General features: G+C 38.5%; 1 protein-coding gene across 1 annotated transcript; it reads right to left on the bottom strand.

Annotated features, from left to right (window-relative positions):
• Positions 1-17068: 17068 nt before the first annotated feature.
• Positions 17069-18010, bottom strand: foxb1a (forkhead box B1a; the record flags this gene model as incomplete). The annotated part of the gene is made up of 1 exon (XM_079255742.1): positions 17069-18010. The coding sequence occupies one exon, from the start codon at positions 18008-18010 to the stop codon at positions 17069-17071; it is 942 nt and encodes a 313-aa protein (XP_079111868.1).
• Between the last annotated feature and the right edge of the window lie 266 nt (positions 18011-18276).

The raw sequence follows: 18276 nt of genomic DNA, 5'->3' as shown, positions 1-18276 counted from the left end.
ATGTGAATAAGATCATTTTGGAAAATTTAAACAACCAGACAGATAATCTTGCTGGAAGCTGGATTTCTCTTGAATGCATCAGTTTTTGGGGGCTCAAATTAGTTCATTTCCAGTCAGGGTGTTTGACCCAGAAGTAGATAGAAATGTCTTAAAACATAAATGGCTTTTTTTAAATTATTATTATTATTATTAGAACAAGTATTAGATGTATGTATAATAAGCGTTCCATATTAAATGTAAGGTATGAATATGTGGTCACTAAATACACTGTTTGTCAGTTGTTTTCGTTCCTGATGTGTTCAATCAAATGGACAAAAAAAGTGCATGTGAACACTAAAGTCAGATTTTGGTATTTCCCGTCCAAACATCCTGTCTAAACATCACGTCCAACATCTATACATTTATATTTATATTTATATTTATATTTATATTTATATTTATATTTATATTTATATTTATATTTATATTTATATTTATATTTATATTTATATTTAATATATTACGTTTTTATTTATTTATTTTTATTGCCATATCTTTGGTTACGCATACTTGAATACTTGTTTAGGATTAGGGACAAGAAAACGAGATGGTTCTTTATTAAATAGATCGCATAAACAACTTAGATGTCATTAATAAACTTATGTCATATTGACATTTTATAACCGCCAACTGAAAAAACACACACAAACCCAAATCTATCAGTATTTATGGTGACTTGCATCATAAAACCTATTCAAAGGCAAAGTTGACTGTTTTTTTTTTTTAACATTGCATGAAACTGTGGCATGACAACAGTAGAGAGATAAACCTTACATTTGCAGCGCATACGTTCAAACCCCATAAATCACCTGCTGAAGATAAATATGGGAGGGCAACTAAATTAAATGGTACTTAGCCTTGTGAGATGCACTGTAATAGATCTAAGGAGGAGCTTTAGAGAAACACGGCAACGTATGTCCTCCCTTCTCCAGCCAGGGGTTGAACCCCTCAATGATCTCCCTTAACACAGAGGAAACCAAAGATCATAACAAGACCTATACTGGAAGCGTATCTCATTAGTTTGCCTGCATACCTCTCATATCATTTCTTATTGCTCTCCCTGGGAATATAGAGAGAGGGTTCTGTCTGCTCTGTCCCCAAACACTTGTCAGAATCTTCTTAATTATGATTAATTACACAGCTATAAAGAATTCATCTACCAAGTACAAATACAATATGATCCAACAATAATGATAATACAAATAGAACCATTCTCTTAATAAATACTACATTATTCATCAGTTATACGTCTGTTTTCAGCAGAATGAAACTCTTATTTAGAATATATTGCCTGAGAAAGAAAAAAATGTTTTTCATATTTTCACTGAGACTTCAGAAGCATATCAATTTCTTTACAAAGAGTGCCCTAGCTCCAGGCTCCTCTGCGTATTGCAGGTTTTCCCTCAGTGGACGCAATTGTTATGGATGCTGTTTATGGTGCTGCTATGACAAGTGTGAAGGGCAGGGATGGTGAAAGATGTATCGCTCGCTTATCTGCTCAGTGTCTGAATATGTTATGGGATTGTAAATGACCCCGTATCACGACATGTCATCTCACAACAAGCGCCCCCTCCATTTTTTTTTCCTTTTTAAAAAATCCTCTTTATTTTCTATGACAACTTTTTGACACAAAGTGACAAATATTGCATATTGCTCGAGAGGCTAAATGTCTGTAAATTCATTGAATTCTAATTTGTGCGTGTGCTTTGCTTGCTGCTGGCGGGTTGTTAAAAACATAAAATGTTTCATATGAGATCAAATGACAATTTTTTTTTTTTTTGGTTGTTGTTCCAAAATTCCCATTTATGATAGAAGTTTGTCATAAGTTTATAGAAAGTCGTGAAACGAAAAACAGCTAGCTGTGAGTGAAATCGCAAGAATGAGTGACAAGAGGCAGACTAATGATAAGGTTTATAAGTTTTGATAGTTTTTACGGCCTTCTAGTCGAGCTGAGACACATCACTGAGATGTGCTCTTGCTCTACACAGAGAACAATGTGCCTTTGAGACATCCTCGCTGCACTGAAAGCAGCCTCGTCCTTCCTCCTCTTGCTGCATATGCTTTATAGCCGACAATAAACCATTTTAGTGCAAAATAAATTGGGATCGTATTGAAATGCTGGTGCTATATATGTCATCGAAGACATACAGTTATTTTTTAGCAAAGCTGGAGCATAGTTTATCATCGTGTGAGTGCTCTGATGGGTCTGTTCCACATCATTGGCTCCTCTTGCTTAGTTAGATTGTGAAGGTCAGAGTTCTCAAGCCTTTTATGGCTGTTTAACTTCTGAAAATGATCACATGGGGCTGAGCCTGGCTGGTATCTGCTGCACAGTCCTACCTCTGTGTATAGGCAGATATGTGTGCATCCTGCATTTCAGGAAGATTTATTGCTACTGTTTGCACCACATCATCAGGGGAAGTAGATTTGTTGTGGTCCCACTTCCGAATCCAGCCTTTACTTTTTGTTCTTTATTTTTTAGCTAATAGTTTTGACATACATCAAAGGAAACATTTGCTCATGCTTTGAGTGAATGAATGTTTCAATTTAGATGAAAAGAGACCACTTGTGGCAAATGAGTCATTTTTTTTCAAGCAATAATAGTTGATCAAGTAGAAATTTTTGTACAGTTATTTGAGATTTTACAAGTTAAAAGTATGCGCACTAGTTTTAAGTATTTCAAAATTAATGTAATTCTCAATGCTGCCAACCTGTTTTATTTTTCAAGTTAAGTTTGTTGTGGCCGTGTCAACAGACTCTATAAACATTTCCTACTTTAAATGAACCCATGTGCAAAAAAAAACATGTTTGAACTAATTTATTTCTTTGGTACAACTGTTTGGATGTAATAGCTTTGCTGAGTTCTGAAACTTTGCAAATAGCTATAATTAATACCCCAAGTAAATGAGAGCAAAACCGGTGTTGGCACACAGTGCAATCAGAGAATTACCATAAGAAAGAATTTCTATGTTCTCCATATGAAAGCTTGAGGGGACAAACTCCCCCCTGAAACACCAAGGTGACATTTTATATCCAAACTCTTAATTGATGTTCTGCTGATTAAAGCATATTTAAAGGGGTGGGGGGGGTGTCTTTTTTTTTTCTGGGAGCTATCTGTTTGCAGGCATGGATTGCAGCAGAATTACAAGGCCGTGCTGAGCCTCATATCTTTTTTATGTGTTGCATCAGAGATCCAGTTTCTTCTGGGAAAGCTGAAGATAAAAGAGAAGATTTAGAGGACAGCAAATTATAATTAGCATCTAAAATAAGTCATGTATTGTGTGAGAACTAGCACTAACACTGTCATTCTCCCAAAAAAGAGAAAAAAGTAACAGCGATAAATAACTAACAGTAAAATGTTACATATTGAAAACTTTGTGTATATTTGTGTTGGATTCTACAGTATAAATGTTTTTGTATGTTAAAAGTGGCACCACCTTTTCATTTAAAGCTGGAACGTAACATTAATCCCTGTAATATATTTGTTAAAGCAAAGCCTTTTAGTCACATAAGCAGCTTATTTATGGAAGTGATTCATTGATAAATTGCCAGGAAGCCGTAATCTTCTAAAGCACTTCTTACAAAAACCTCTTTGTCAAAATAATCAAAACAATCTGCATAATTTACATTACTTACTTAGATGCATGTGGAGCCCGAGCTTAAAGTAAAGAAGTTTGTTTTCTCATGTTTGTGCCTATTAGCCACAAATTAATTAATCTACCATCTGAAACCCAATGAAGCCACAAGCTATATTAATATCGCCCATCTCCCAGCATGCAGAGGAAGAAAAACAGTCACATTATTATTTTCACAAACATTATCACATTTTCCTGCAACAGTTGCACTGTTACACCATCTTTTCTCTCTCTCTCTCTCTCTCTCTCTCTCTTTCTTTTTGTATAGTTAATGAATTCAGAAAAAGCTGTTTTGGGAAAAGAAGCCGAGCCTGAGCAGGGAGATGATTTTAAGTTCAAGAAGACAAATTTATTTTCAACCACCAGGGGGAGAGATGCTCCTCACTCACATGCTTCACAATCCAGATGAATAATATGCAGCTATAAAGCTGATGAAGCAGCTCAGTGAATACTTATGAAGACTCCTGAGTTCGGTTCACCCTCGCAACTTCGTCATCTTATTCAAAATGCTCCTCATTCTGGTTTATAACCCATGTATAACGACACATCTCACAATTACCAACGTCTCCAACTTGAGTAGCTATTCATTCACCGTGGGTTCCTGCAGCCTTTCAGATTCCTCTATCCATCAATGATGTGAAAAACCTCAGCTCCTCCATTTAATATTGTTTGTTTTGTTGTTTGTCAACACAACAGAAGAGATGTGCTTTTCTAAAGCTCGGTGTTAAAGAGGCACCCCCCCAAAGAGAAATACACACAGCGTTGCCATGGAGCCCATTGATGTGCAAATGTTTTCATTTAAATATTTTTAAGAGGATCAGCTCAGATTACGCCAAAGTTTGACAGAGATAATTCGATGGCTTGTGTAGCAGCTTTGTTTGTGAAGACCATCATTCAAGGCACGTCAGACCACCTTCACAAGCCACACAGCCTTTTTAATGAAGTTTACTTTGAGAGAAAGGCCAAAGCTATGGCCATGCCAGGATATAATAGGGAAGTCTGGAGTGAAGTGTTTTTAAAAGTTCATATTTCTGCAAACGTAAGAGGCTAGGTGCTGAGTGCTTTGTATTTTACTGCAGCTTTGGGCGAAACAAAAACTTTCACTTAACTTATCATGACAATGCTGAGAAAAAAAAAGTGCCAAATAGCTGTGTTGGTAGCATCCAGCGGATATATTTGCTCATTTTCTTACGTTACAGATAAATGCACCATGGAGACCCCCCAGTATTTGGGACAAGGGAGAAGAGCTTAAATATTTATGCCTAAGCCTCTGGAGGCCCGCTATTAGTAGTAAAATGTTTTACTTTCTGAGGCTGTCACTCTGCTCCGGCTCCCATTAACAACAGGGCTGACAGGGACCTCTGGGTCAAACACTTTGAGGCAACAAAAGACCCTGATGAAATCACTCAGTGAGACCCAAATTACTTCTGTGTCATTGCTGAACAATATTTTCTCTCCAAAGCATTCCTCCTTCTGTTAACGCCATGACCCCGTCCGCTGCATATGGAAAGGACTGTTTGTCTATAACACTGGGGGATGGAGATGAGGAGAAGTTCATGGACAATGTTCCTAGCTGTGTTAGCCCCCCGCAAGTAGCGAGGCTCTCCTCCCTCTGTTTTGTTGTGCTTTGTGAAAAAAGTTGATAAAAACAGGTTGTAAATGGAGACAGGCAGTTGGAAATGAAGATGTTGGGGTGGAGCAGTGAAGCGGGAAATCCAAATATACAAGACTTCAAAGAAATCTGGGAAAAGCGTCGGGAAACGCTACATGGGATCCACTGAAATTCCGACAAGAAAAGCAAATGTCCCGTGAGCTTCAGAGGGATGCCTTTCGCAGAAATAGATTTTCACTTTGTTTTAAACATGAGAAGTGGATAAGTAATTTTTCTATGTGTATCTGACACATGCATCATTAATAATGAATATTATATTATCCATACATCATTTTAAATATAAAATAAAAATCATGTTTCATACCTTTTATCTAAAAACAATAACCTAAAATGTATTGTTGGTATAGGCCATGACCCAATAAAAGTATATCACTGTGTATTAAAATACACATGGAAAGGATCCAGCTAGAAATACTAACAAGTAAAGCTTGCTCACACAAACCTATGGATTAATGGTAAGAGTGGTACAATTGGATGAGCTAAAACAGTATCAAAAAGGCCTGGAAAGGAATGAGCAGGCAGCTTCAAATCCCCTCTCAACCCTAAGTGGGTGGTCCTTTCAGTGATGGTAACTGTGCAGTCGCCAAGCATTTGCACGAAGCTTTTTTTTTTTTTTTTTTTTTCTTCAGCAGGAGGAGGATTGGCTCTCCAGACGCAACAGTCACCGTCCCGGACCCATACATCCACAGAATTAGATTCATGCTACACTGACTTTATTTAAGCTAAGACTCCTGGCAGAGGCAGCATTAAATGACAGCCAGCTCTCTGGGCCTTTTCTTCGGATTAAAGGATGATTCAGGAGAGGAAAGGCAGAATGGCCTAAGAAAGAATTCATTCAAGGAGAAAGAAGTCCATAGATTTTTCTTTCTTTTTCTGAATAAAGTAACTGAGACTTGCAGAGGTTGCCAAATTCTATTGAACACTTCAGACATGTGCAGAGATTGACAGGGTGTCATGCTATAGCCTGTTCACCACTTATCCTCCTCCTTAAGCCAAACATCATTGCTGGACTTGCAAAAACCACCTTCCCATTCAGTTTTATCTATTTAAGAGGGCAAACACACACTTTAAAATACTCCTAAAGATCCCATCTGTTCTCAAAAAAGCAGAACGATAGACTACTAAAAAGTTGAAAAAAATCCTTCATTTTTCCACTTTTACGCAAAAAAAAAAAAAACTACCTATGCATCTCTGATATGTGTATAATTTAGATATTGCAGTGATGATTAATGTTTGCACAGTTTCTGGACCACTTTTACACCAACAGTCAATATTTGGGTGCCACCCAGGCATGGGAATGAAAGGCAGCCAAGCAGCCTCCAAGCCAAGCACATAAGAACTGTTTAAGCTGGCCCCACAAGTCATACATTTCAATGATTTCAAAGAGACCCCCAATTAAAAGCTACAAACATGTCTTTGGAATGCGAACTAACACAATTAAAAGTGCTTCATGAGTGTATTAGAGGAATAAGTTGTGAATTAGCACTTTGAATACACAAGGCTGTTTTCATTCCCGAACCCATTCATTCATTCAAGAAGCAGAGGGGAAGAGGTCTTTTTGAAGTCAGCCGGTACTCTTTCTTTCTTTTCCCCCCTTCTCTCCCTCTCTCTCCCCGGGCAAAAGAAGATTGAGTCAGCCTAATCTGCTCCTTGTACATTTGAATGTCTTCTGCAAAGAGCTCATCCTGGCTGCTTGATAAAGGCCCAGGTGCAGAGACAGTGGCCGTGCCTAATTTTGTCTCTGTGGGGGCTGTAAATCACAGGGAGAAGCCCACCCTTTGAAGATACGAGCTTGCTTTCCCTGCTGATTTGTGGCCACAAGGGCAGGCCCTTTTCCAGTCAAGCACAATGCTCTCGCTGAGCTGGGGAGGATGTCAGAAGGAGGCAAACTCATAACTTGCTGATATGCTTGAGGACCCTCAATCAAGCTGCACAACACACACTTCATGCAGTAAGAAGCTGGGCTCCTGACTGGGAAAGGTCAAGTGGAGTGAGACTGGGGTGACGGTGTCACAGCCTAAAAATCATGCAAACAAAAATGTTAACAGGTGATGACAAGTGTTGATGGCAACAAGCTGAGTTCTTTGGACACGTCAAATATGTGTTTTTCTTTTCAATGGTTGTATTAAAGACTTAAACATTAGACAAAGATAGAAATCTGGATTAGCTGTTATTCTTTATACTTGCTAAAGAAGATGCTTATAAAGGTCTGAAAAAATCTTCCCTGCTGCAAATATTATCAGTTAAAAAAAAACAAAAAACAATGGATTAATTCTCCTCCATTTTTGGGGACATCAGATGTAAAAGCAAACTATGGAATAATGCATTAAAAGCAAACTATGGAATAATGCATTAAATGACAGCTTTTATGTTCCAAATTGCTCTGGGTCCCTTTAAAAAAAGAAAAAAAAGAGATTCTTGACATGAACTTTTCAACACTTTTTTTTTTTTTTGCTTTAGTGATGTCAGTTTATTTTTATGGATTCAGTAAATAAAATTGACATTTGATCAATTTGGAAAAATATTAATTTGCTTGTTATCAGCTGAAGTAGTTCATTGAAAAGGTTTCTTTTGTCTTTGAGGCTATGTTATTTTTTTATTATTTCAAATAAGAACCTGCTGTAATGTCCAAAGAAAGATGATCCAATGACTTCCATATTGGAAAAGCACATACTTAAAGCTTACATTAGAAACTCCAGTTTGGCTACTTTTATCACATGTAATACAGACTGGCATTTGTTCTTAAATTTTTGTCAAACACAAAAGCCTTTACAACAAAGCCAAAGTCAGTAATCTGTGACTCACACACACATTGGCTGGCGCTTTTCATTTGTCCACTACAGTGCCATCTAATGATGCCAGAGAAAAGAAATTAGCCAACCATTGCATGCTCCCTTTGACAGAGTCATTAAGGTGGCCGGTGCGGGGCTAAAGCTGAGCCTTGTGAAGCTCACCGTGACATGCAGGATTGCATGCCTCTGTTTGTTATTTAGATCCTTATTTACACTTGTTGCCAGAATGAAGCTGGAGGCACAGCAGTGGCTTCCTCTGTGGGTTGGATCACAATGAGCAGTGCACACTCAAAAATAGAGGTACCAGCTTGTACCTAAAAAGGTACAAATGCTTGTCGCTGGGGGTGTACTCTTTTGAGAGACATTTCTGTACCCTTCAGTTCTGGTCTATTTTTGTACCTTATGAAGTTCAACCTCACCTTATCAAGTCATGTTTTTTATGTTTATCACAGCATTAGACCTGGTCCATGCCACTTAGTAATATTATTTTATCTTTAATCTAGAAATAATCTTCAAAAACTCAAAATACTGACCAGACATACACTTAGTTTGTAGCATCTGACCTTCATTGTCTGGTGTAGTAAATGACTGTTAAGTAGTACTACTGTCGTCACTCAACTCTGCTCTAGTTTGTAACATTACAGCCATTAACATTACATTTTTCAATGCTGCAGGTACCCTTATGGTTAAAATGGTACAAATTTGTACTTTATGTCACTTTGAACCCTTTTTCGTACTCTGAAGGTGTGCTTCTGGTCTCTTAAAGACCAGTATTGTACTTTTGAGAGAACATTTCTTTAAAATGTACCTATAGGTACAGAAATGTCCTTATCTTGTACCTCTATTTTTGAGAGTGTGGGGAGCAGCCCGACAAGGCATTTAACTGAGCCCTGCCCCGTCATCAGAGGAAGCATATGATTTTCACTCCCCACCCTCACCTTTCCTCTCCTACTGATCTTTGCCTGACAGGTCAAAGATCATTCTGGCAAGAACTTCAAGTTTGATTCCAAGTGTGAAATTGTGATGAACTGTGCAGCACCTACACAGGAAACATAGCACAGAGGATGACGGGTCCGCTGTGAGAAGAAATAACAGTAACTCGTCAGAGTATCTCATCTGCTCCACTTTACAGCTCAGAGAAAAGAAAGATGGAGGCAGCAAGCAAACATGTGATGTTCTTTGTGGTTCTTAAAGTGCTGGTCTGGCTCTTTCATCACATTTCATCATTCTGTGCTTTTGCTAATGAATTTAATGAGACCAAAACCCAAAAAAAGAAAAGAAAATGGAGTAGCAAATGGAAAGAACTCTACTTTTTCAATGCATCATCACAAATATTGCCACATAAACTGGCGCTCCTCTGTTCGCAATTTGGAGTCCAAACTTCATGTGGGAACAATACAAAGTATTTGGAAAATTGAGCATTGCACTAAGACAAGGAGATATGATTTTGCAGGTGTGACATTAAAAGTAAATAGTAATGGCTAATAGATCATCAGGATGCCGACAGATTTTTTGATTGAGAGGATATTGCATCGTTCATAAAACTCTGTTTCCCAAGCGTAGCGATAGCTCTCATCATCAATATTATATCAATGAAGTGTGACGTCCTGTTTTACAGGAGTACACGCTTTAAAAGTGATCTTACCTCTGCCGTGTATGCATGCCCATTGTAACCTTTTTGTTTGCGGACTTCCTGGGAAGACAGACAGGGTGTTTGGAGATATCAGCAGCTGTGTGCTACATGCCTCTGATCCGGGCAGCTATTGACTTCCTGAGATTTGAATTAATTACTTGCTTCACAAGAGAAACTGGATTGCAGTGGAACCCCCTAAGAAGTCCACTCATTCTTCGGAAACTGCCCCATGGACTTGCAGATGGTTTCACTGAGATGTGCTTTCCCAGAGAGAACAATTACACAGGGGATTGTGGTGCTGGCATAAACCTGGAGCACACAGTCTCCATTCTGAACATTTCAAAACAGCCATAGGGGAGGTTTGTGACTTAACATAAATTAGACCACCAGGGAATGGGGAGATCTGAAGTGGTAGAAGGGCAATATTGCAGATAAATGTGCTGTGCTGAAGGCTTCCTGCACCACAGAAGAAGAGAAATCACATTGTGACACATTGGAATCAGATAATGAAATTAAAGCCTCTTAATGTTTGATTAAAGCAGTCAGTGCAAACTAATCTGCTAATACTGTGATACTGTGCTAATTCCATCTCTGTGTATTCTCAGTCATGAAAGGAAACGATAAGAGCAATTAATGATGTGAAGAGACAATTCCAGTTTGTAATTTTGGGCTGGTGTGTTAGTCTGAAAAGGATTAATTGTGTTCTGCTTTGCTTACAACTGGCTCAAGGCCTCGTGTTTGGTCTTGTTAGCGCCGGCGGTCCCGTTTCCCAGTGAAAAGTACACTTCAGATGTGATGAAGTATCCAGGAACGCAGAGGTTACCAGTGGCTGCTAATTAACCTCACATTGTGTTCACTAACAAAGAGACAAAAGAACAAAGTGGAATTTCAATGTAGCAGATTATCACAATCACAATGAGAGAGGTGCTGGATCATGCACTTAATAGGGATTTTCACACTGGCCATGACAACATGAGATCAGATCAAAGACAGATGAAGTTACATTAACAAAACAATGCGGTCTTGTTATGCAACAACATGCAGCCATCTGGGCTTTCTCCTAGATAGGAAAAGACCCCAAGCGTACAGCTTCGACTGGCAACACCCAGATGAACGCCTTCCTCAACAAGTCCTGCAAGACTGTATTAGATTGTGAGAACTTTATGGCAGCTTTGTTCTATCTGAGAGGAGATAGCATCCTTCTTCAAACACATGGAGACAAAGAGGAAGTGGGCTGTGTGTTCTTCACTGGTTATTGTTGTCTCTGCTACTGTCCCACCAGGCTGAATGGCAATTATTGCCGACTTCCTATCCAGCACAGAGCCTGGGCGCGCTGAGGGTGCCCTGACCCTGCGGTATCCAGAGGGAAGAGACAGGAGCTGTCAAAACTTACACCTCAGCGTGCTCCCATGGGGAGTTCTCCTCCAGCTGCTGCCCCAAGGGGCCCCGCTGTGCACTCCTGCTAATCAGCTCCATCTCATCTCCAGAAGGCCCCCGAGTGGATGTGGGTCCTTCTCTCACCTCTGCTACCTAGTGCACCTTTGAAGTCCTGTGTAAGTGTTAGTTTATGACTTGAGAGGGTACGATAAGATCCTAAGGAAGGTGATGAATTAGCTTTTCATCCCACTTTTAAAAGGGGAAATAGCAGGCTGCTAAAATCCACAGAATCTGTTACAGTTTTAACACCTAACAGCTAAAGTACTTGAGAAGCAAAACATTGTAGTGTCAAATCTGTTAAGTACCTTCATTAAAGCAACTTGTTTGCATGGCCGTTTATCCGCTTCCCACACCAGGCATCTGCATGAACAACGGTTTCAAGTCTTGTGGTGATTTTTCTTCGAAATTTGAATTTGTAAATATGATTATAAAATATCCCGATAGTCCAACCGGTTCGTGAGAACGGACATGTTGGGACAGAGCAGACACTTTGGCTTTCAGCGCACACCCCTCACAGGTATTCCAGATCAAACACAGGGGAGTAAAATTCATAAATCACAATCTAATCCAGAATTAAATATCCTCAATTTCCACTTCAGTTCAAGAAAAAAAAAAAAAATTCAAAACTTCCTTAATTTTAGCTGTATGATCTATCTTTTTATAAAACAGATTCTTAGCAAGGTTCATGTCTGAAATAAAATGGCTGGAAGTTGAGGGTGTCAGTGCTGGAGCCCAAAATTTGATGAATGGTTTTCTGTTGGATGGGTCGGTCCCACCTTGTCTCAACCCGCCCAACACTCACAAACACTCAGGCAATAACAAGCGATACAACTAAATTCTCACAGAGCTACAGAGGGCTGCATCACATGTATGATAAATAAATGTGAAAGCATGTGACTGACTCTCTCTGCACAAAGAAGCAGCATCACATCTAGAGTTGTGTTAATAGCCAACATAGCTTTATTTACACAGGTAAAAGTCACAATTTACAACTTGCCCCGGAGGGCTTTACAAACTTAACAACATGTGTTACCCTCCTTAAACAGTCAACAGCTAAGAGAGCAAAGAAATGGATTACAGTTTGTACATGTTTCAGTCAACTGCAAGTTGGGGTGAAAGCATGCGTTTCTGCACATAGTTTAGTTTGTTTTTTTTTTCTTTTGCTGTTTTTTTTTTTTATTTGGAAGAAAAACCGTTAATGTTGCTGACAATGCAAAAGCAGAATCTTTATAACTTTCTCCCAGCAGCTTATTACGGACAATAAACCTTCTTGTCCTGAGTAGCTATTATCACTGTATTTCCTTGAACTACTGAATCTTTTTTATAACACCATCTTCCATTAAAGCGCCTATGAATTACACTGTCTGCAGGACACGGAGAGACCGCAAACATAGTTCTTTAAAATAGATTTTTCAATTTTAGATGAGTAGAAATGCAGACAAGAAAGCTTTAAATTTACTGCTCCAAAAAGTTTCCTTCCAGTTTATAAACCTGAATCTACGACCGTAGCCACTGTCTGCTGCAGCTCAGAGGAATTTCGCCGCTGCCACCCACTGACATAATTTGTTTCACAGTCACCACCCAGCAGCATGAATCACATGTTGACACTCTAATTTCATGCACACATGGGTGTTTGGCTGAGCCAGCCTTGGATGTTGCTGCATTCCCCCGACTCTGCCTCCAGCTGCCCACTATACCTGCCCTTTGACCTCCACCAAATCCATGTAATGTATTTAGCCTATAGCGGTCACACGTTATTACCCCTTATTTAAGCACTTACATATAATGATGAGGTAAAATAAGATAACTGGGGATCACGTTGAAATGTCAAGAATTCAATTCTCAAGAGAATATTTTAATTTTGTTGTTTCAAACTTTAACAACTTTTAAAAGACAATGGTTTGGTGTTGAGGGTAAGAATTTTAAATCATGGGTTCTTCTTCCAACCATCAGGAGAGCCCCAATTTGCTCTGTTTACTACTATAGTAAATTTGTTTACTGTGATCCACAGCTTCATCTGAAAATATTTGCTTTGCTTTTTCTTTTTTTTCCCCACAAAGACTACATGTACTTGCAAGAAGTGATAAAACACAGCCAGTAGCCATGTTTGAAAATGTCAAAAAGCCTTGTCAAGGACTGACACATTTGCAGAGGATAATTAATGCAAGTTTCGTCTATGGTTGATTATTTTGCTTCCCCTAAAAGCCAGTCCTGACAGGCTGCTGTAGGAAAGAGAGGACTTGCTACCTTGTGGTGTGTTTGTCCTCATTCTGTCAACTCAAACTGCAGAAGCGACGGCAAAAACTATTTTCACTAAAAGTGGGCAGCTGGATGACTGTGATTGCAAATCCTAAAAACAAGGGGAGTGGAGGGTTGGTAAATGTGAAAAAGTGAAGCCAAATGACAATCTCATTTCCCCATGACCAATCTGACGGTCTCTCTTATGATTACTTATAAATTCATGAAGATGAACGCATAAAGAACGAGTTGTTTGTGTGCAGTGGGAGCCAGATAACGGCCAAGGTTTGCTGAAACACTTGCTTACTCTTGACAAACAGTAAACACACAGTAAATAACAGCACCCTGTCCGTATCAGTCCCCTACTTGAGGTTAAGTTGAGTTTATTGCAGAGGCCACTGCCTGCATGCATTAAGCAAATCATAAATTATACATGCTAATTACCTTGGGCTTCCACTTTAATGAATTATTTTAATTAAACTACAACACTGGGTTTTTTTTTTTGCATGTGGTCCATATTTCATCCCCCTACCTATGATGACCTTTGTCTTTGTCTAAGTGGAATGTAGTTGAAAATACAAGGACAAGACAGACTTGGATCACACAACTGTGTTTAGTATTGATGATGATCTAATTGAAATGGGTTTTAAAAAATATACATTATTGTTATAGATTGTGGGTGTAAAAAGGAGAGGAAAGGTATCTGGGGATAAGTTTGTTCATATGTTATTAAGTTGTTCTTTAAATATGGTTTTGAAAATGTGATTGTAATAAATGAGTGTTTGAGAAGTGTTCTCCTGGCTTTAATGAGCTGACTTCTGCTTCCACCTGTAACATAATTTCTATCCCATCAAGGGTTTTAAACCATTTGCAAAAAGAAAACTGGAGGTGTTAATTATATTTAATTGGACTAGGAAAAAAGCCTAATAATGATGATAATATTTTCCTCCTTTTACAATAGCTTCTCAGAATCAGTCAATTTGATATAATTTAGAATTAACTGAATCAATACTTAGTATTTAGTTAAATTGTTTTAAGTGTGAAGTGAATTTCCAATGCATTGCTTCTTGTTTTAATATCAGTATTTTTTTAAACATTTATCTTTGATTTATTATTTTAAACTTTTGAGCTATAACAACATATACACACCAGTACAATGAAATCCAAATCAATTACTTTAAAAAATGCACAAATATAAATATGTAGCATATATATATATACATATATATATATATATATATATATATATATATATATATATATATATATATATATATATATATATATATATATATGTATATATATATATATATATGTATATGTATATATATATATATATATATGTATATGTATATATATATATATATATATATATATATATATATATATATATATATATATATATATATATATATATATATATATATATATATATGTATTTAACATTATTACAGTCATTTTTCCATCTTGTGTAATGCATGTATAATAACATGTATCACCTCCTTTTAGAAAGCTTTCAACGAAAATCTTTAAAGACAACTTAATAACGTTTTAATATAACTGTCTTGACCACCCGGGATGAAATCTCCGATTAATGTGATTCTGAATTTTAATCTACTGTTGCGCTTTCATCGCATTTAGTCATCCAGGGTCAGAATTAATGTTACAAACACAAACGCACAAAGTGAGGGGGGGCAGAAGAACTAACACTGTTGTACAAACAGTCCGTAGGGGGAGGGGTGGATTTAAATTCCAAAAGGGTCTCGCAGCTCGTTTCCTAGTCCCCCAGTCAGCAATGTGTTTGTGAAAAATCAGCCTTTTTGTCTTGCTGAAAAAAAGGCTAAATCTACACTGGTGGCCCAGTCTAAGTTTACCATTCTTTGCACTTTCAATACAAGTGAATGAGGGGGAATGAAGTGGCCCGAGACCCTTTATTTGATCTACTGGATTGCATAAAGTGAGGGAATTCTAATGTATTTGTTTAATGCCCCGAAAAAGGCGGTTTTACAAAGAGGAGCTGAGCACATAAATCCTACATTGAATTTAATCTAAATATCTAAAATTACGTAAACGTAAACGAAAAAAAAAAGAAAATCATACAAATGCATCTTGTACTTGCTTGTAGACATTTAGCGTTTTTAGATGTAAGAACCTGTTGAGCTGAATTTTCATCAAACAGGACGAAATAAAAAAAAAAAAAAGGTAGAAATGGGCAATCATGAAAACAAGTACAAATGTAACACGTTTTTTCTTTTTCTTTTTATTAGCCAGTAACATTTGATCTGGGAGATATGTAACGCTATTTCTCTATGCTTCCCCTCTTACTGTTGGGCCTGATGGTGTTTAGCTCAGCCTGATGAATGAAGCTGGTTGTCTGCGCTGTGGGCAGAGCATCACAAGTCTCTGCATCCTAATCTGTTGCAGAATTCATTTCTACTCTCACTGTCCCTCCCTGTTGCTCTGAAACACACAGGTCTAAATTACTATTATTATTATTATTGTTATTATATTTATATAGTAGGTAATATTAGTAAAATTTAAAATATATATCCAAACTTCATGGCCCTGAAAAACTTGAACTAATTAATATATTTTCAAATGGCCAAAGAAAATTATTTGTAATATATAATAATAATGATAATAATAATAATAATAATAATAATAATAATAATAATACATTTAGATAAAATCTACAGAAACATTCATATTGTTTACTTCACTTTTAATGAGAAAATATTTTGATGACCATTTTTTTCCAATTCATTGCAGACTGTTTGCACACTTTTGGAAAGCACGCATGCTTGCAAAAAAGAGAAAAACAAAAACAAAACAACAACAACAGGAACAGGAACAACATCTTATTATTTTTTTAGAAAGCATGCTTTACCTAAAAAAGTACAAATTTACAGCATCTGATACACGTGGTCACCACTGCTTTTAAATTAAACGTTTCACAGAACATTTGTCTGTAAAATAGATATCTAAAACATAAAACTAAAAAGTGCATTTTACAACATTTCAGTATCAGTTTGTAATATTCACATCTTGCATTTTGAGGACGTCTCACAATTCTACTTTTCAGTTCTGAAAAGATTTTATAACTCAGTTTGCCTCTTCTTTTTTTCTTTTTCTTGTTTTTTTTTTTACAGGGATGGTAAGAACAAATCTAAATCCTACTCCTATTTGGTATAACTTTAGTCATCATTCCGTTATTAAAAGCAAACAAAACACGGAACCATTGCCTCTCAATTTCATTGACATTACAGTGGTCCCACAGAAATGGTGCAAAAGTTCTGCCATTTGATAAGACTGGAAAACTGCCACTGGAGTTCTTGCTGCCAAAAAAAGAAAAAAAATCCCCCCTGGATCCTCTTGTTTTTCACAACAAACTGAAAAATAGTATATCAAATAATTTATATTTTCAAGAGCAATACTTCGCTGTGCGATTCTGTGCTGGACTTGACACAATTTAAAGCGACACATTCAACACATACACAAATAAATCGATATGCAACTGCAACTCGCCTTGATAGTTCCGACGGCAGAAAATATAAACTTTGGGTTCGGTTAAAGGAGGCCTGGGAGCAGCCACCAGTTCGTTTCACTGGGACAGTTTGGGTGGTCAGTGCACAGCCACAGACTGCAGTGTGGAGGGGCTCGTCAGAGTCTCGCTCGGGGTTGCGGGGCTGCTTTGGCTCGTCGCTGTCTGTGGGGAAGTCGGGCTCAGAGACTGGGGAGAGTTTGATAGAAACGCGGGGATGTGGGGAGGTAGCGCCGAAAACCCGGGCATGGAGGTCGGAGTTGGCTTGATTGGCACAGGGATAGCCGGTAAAGACTGTCCTCCGTGGCACAGGGACTTTATGGGCACGCCATATGCGCTGTAGTCGCTGCTTGCCATGGAGATAGGCGCCGCCGTGTCAATCACGCTGCTGTTGTACATGTGTGGCCAGGCCGTAGTCAGCTGGTTGTGGAGCGGATACCCAGCAGACATGGACTGCATGGTGGAGAACGCCAGGCTTCCTGGGACCTTGTACTCTCTGGCGATGATGTTCTCGATGGCAAATGGGTGCTTAAAAGTAGATGACTGAGTCACTCCGAGGTTGTAAGTTGACATCTGTGGAAGGTGCGTCCCGGTGGCCGCCAGGGCGCTCAGTCTGAGTTTGGCTTGCTGCTGGAGGTAATGAGCAGCATCTGACTGCTTGCTGGGAGCCAAATGATCGGATGCACCCAGCACTTTGAACCTTTTACGGCGTCTCAAAAAACTTCCATTCTCAAACATGTCGCCGCAGTTGGGGTGCAGAGCCCAGAAACTGCCCTTACCTGGCTGGTCCGGGCGTCGCGGGATTTTGATAAAACAGTCGTTAAAGGACAGATTGTGCCGCAGAGAGTTTTGCCACCGCTGAGTGTTTTCCCTGTAATAAGGGAATCTATCCATGATGAACTTGTAGATTTCACTGAGAGGCAGCATCTTTTCTGGGCAGCTCTGGATCGCCATGGCGGTGAGGGAGATGTAAGAGTAAGGTGGCTTCTGGTCGCTGTACGTGTTTCTCCCCGGACGAGGCATCCTAGATATTTTTCTCTTTTCAATGAAGCAATAATTGTTCCTTTTTTTTTATTTTTACAGAAAAGAAAGTAGTCTCCCTTTAGTTCATTGGCAAAAAAAAAAAAAATTCGCTGCTCGTCCTGAAAAACAGCCGCAGAGGAAAGTTTCAGTTGGAGCAGAGCTGGAGTCGCGTCGTGCGTAAAGGAGCCAGTTTGAGCGCGCCTCCGCGGTGAGCAGGCTGCTGGAAGTCTCTCTTGCAAAGTAAGTCAGCTTGTCCCGCTAGCAGA

The sequence above is a fragment of the Telmatherina bonti genome (assembly GCF_933228915.1).
Source record: "Telmatherina bonti genome assembly, chromosome: 2".
Taxonomy (NCBI): domain Eukaryota; kingdom Metazoa; phylum Chordata; class Actinopteri; order Atheriniformes; family Telmatherinidae; genus Telmatherina; species Telmatherina bonti.
This window is presented reverse-complemented; position numbering and strand designations above follow the sequence as displayed.